Source organism: Pagrus pagrus, assembly GCF_965226575.1.
Source record: "Pagrus pagrus genome assembly, chromosome: 6".
Lineage (NCBI taxonomy): Eukaryota > Metazoa > Chordata > Actinopteri > Spariformes > Sparidae > Pagrus > Pagrus pagrus.
Window position 1 is genome coordinate 22,090,534 of NC_140190.1, and position 2,080 is coordinate 22,092,613.

General features: G+C 42.6%; 1 protein-coding gene across 1 annotated transcript; it reads right to left on the reverse strand.

Annotated features, from left to right (window-relative positions):
• LOC311258103 (uncharacterized protein) lies at positions 1-1,731 on the reverse strand (the record flags this gene model as incomplete). Its single annotated transcript, XM_084354151.1, has 8 exons — positions 1,401-1,731; positions 1,243-1,313; positions 863-1,039; positions 643-701; positions 506-571; positions 321-377; positions 102-233; positions 1-21 (listed from the first exon to the last, which is right to left on the reverse strand). The coding sequence occupies exons 1-8, from the start codon at positions 1,592-1,594 to the stop codon at positions 1-3; spliced, it is 777 nt and encodes a 258-aa protein (XP_084210277.1). The 5' UTR covers positions 1,595-1,731.
• Between the last annotated feature and the right edge of the window lie 349 nt (positions 1,732-2,080).

Sequence of the window (2,080 nt, forward strand, 5' to 3'; positions counted from 1 at the left end):
TCATTTGGTCTTCTTTATTTCCTGCAAATACAAGAGCTAGTTTAGTTAATGTTCCAATAGTTAACATAATTAACATAATTCACCTTTGACGATGCACCTACCTCTAACTTGTGCTCCAGTATTTCAATTTCTAGGTCTGCCCTCCTAATCTGGCGGTCCAAGTACTGCATTTCTTTGTCAGTTTTTTTTATTCTTTTCAGCAGGTGAATTTTGTAAATCTCTTTGACGGGTATCTGGGAATACATACAAGGAGGACATTATACAGTTGCACATGAGTTCCACAGAATGAATCTCTGGCATTTACTGAACATCCATCTCACTGTGTCAATCTGTGCAGTGGAAGTTGAGGGACCCTCCTGCTGCTGCCCAGCCATGCCCTGTTAAAAAAGGATGACAATGTGTTAATACTTCAGTGTAGGCTAAATGTCACACTTTGTTCCACCAGAATGTTAAGAAATGTAAATGGGAAGAGAACTACAGTATCAGTAACATATCAAGATGTTACCTCTATAGGCCTTTCTGGATCCCCCTCTGTAAAGGCAGCAGGTACAGTTTCCTCGTACTCGTCATCCTAGATGAGTGATACGTTTCAGTATATTTAAACTACCATTTGACAAAATCTTTGGAGTATTGCCTACTTACAGTTACAAGGTCTATTGTGGCGTCAGGGGGCTCCACCAGGCAGATAGCACCATCAGAATCTGTTGGAGCCAAAAGTAAAAAAAAGTAGAGGGAAATAAATATTTTTATGAATAGGCTTAAAATATATATATATATATATATATATATATATATATATATATATATATATATATATATATATATATATATATATATATATATATAGGTCTAGGCATATTACATTTTATAAAAGCACTTGTGTCTTGGGGGGCGAGCTCAGAGGATGAGCTCCCTCCAGGGATTCCCTCCGCCACTGGCCTTCCTAGATTCTGGCTCAGGCCCGGCTCCTCTGCCTCTGTTAGAGGTGAAGGTGCTGGGCCACCAGCCGTTTTACGGGCATCTGCTTTCTTTCTGTTGGCTGAGTAGAAGTCTGTGTTAGTTTAAAATAGGCTTAATTATTTAACAGAACATGATATAGAAGAGAAGACATTTATGTGTGTGAAAACAGCATTATGTTGGGGATAAAACAACTGTACAGTCAAACAGCCACTTAATATTTACTTTACAATGTAAAACATGATCAAAATGAGGTACCCCCGTGAGATTATGCCGAGGTCTTACCTGCTTGAACAATGTTTTTATGTTTCATCTTAAGCTGCTGCCAAGTGCGCTTCTCCCCCGCGGGATTGCACCTAAATGAAATGAATTAATAGGCTCCCACTCACGCAGTTTCCCCCTGTAACATCATTGTGATTGCAAAGGCCTACATTTAAACTTACGCGTTGACCCGAGCACCGATGTTCTCCCACGCCGTCTCCCTCTCTTTTGCCGCTGCAGCGGTGTTACACTTCCTTCTAAAAACGTGCTCAAACTCACCGTATGAGCGCATTAACACTGCCAGTTCCAGCGGGGTGAAAAACGCAGCCCTCCTCTTCCTCCGTTGCCTTGGTGACTCGTCGAGTCGGGGCTCCATTGGTGCTGTCTTTTTATACTTGTGGCGCACGCGCTTAACTCCAGGTGAAACTACTCCGAGTTGATCAAACTAACTCAAATCAGCTGTTCTGGATCCGAAAACTCAGAGTTTCCTATCTCAGAGTAGATCAACGCAGAGCTCAAGGTTAGACTCAGAGTTTGTTGAACCTGCTTTGTGAAACGGACCCCAGGTCCCGACCAGGTTAGGCTCATAGAGTACGTTACCATGGTAACTGACCGAGAGCTTAAGTTACCTCTCTTTGTGAAACAGGCTAGAGTTACCCCTCTTTCTCTGGTTTGAGTTACCTCCCTTTGTGAAACGGAAAACTCAGTTTCTCTCATTTCAGGGTTAACAGACGGAGTTTTCACTAAACCTGCTTTGTGAAACGGACCCCAGGTGGATGGATTGCGTGGGCAGTCGGGGTTAACAGGACTTGGACAAGGCTGGAAGAAATCTGCACACTTTGATTTCACTGGAGGCATCGCT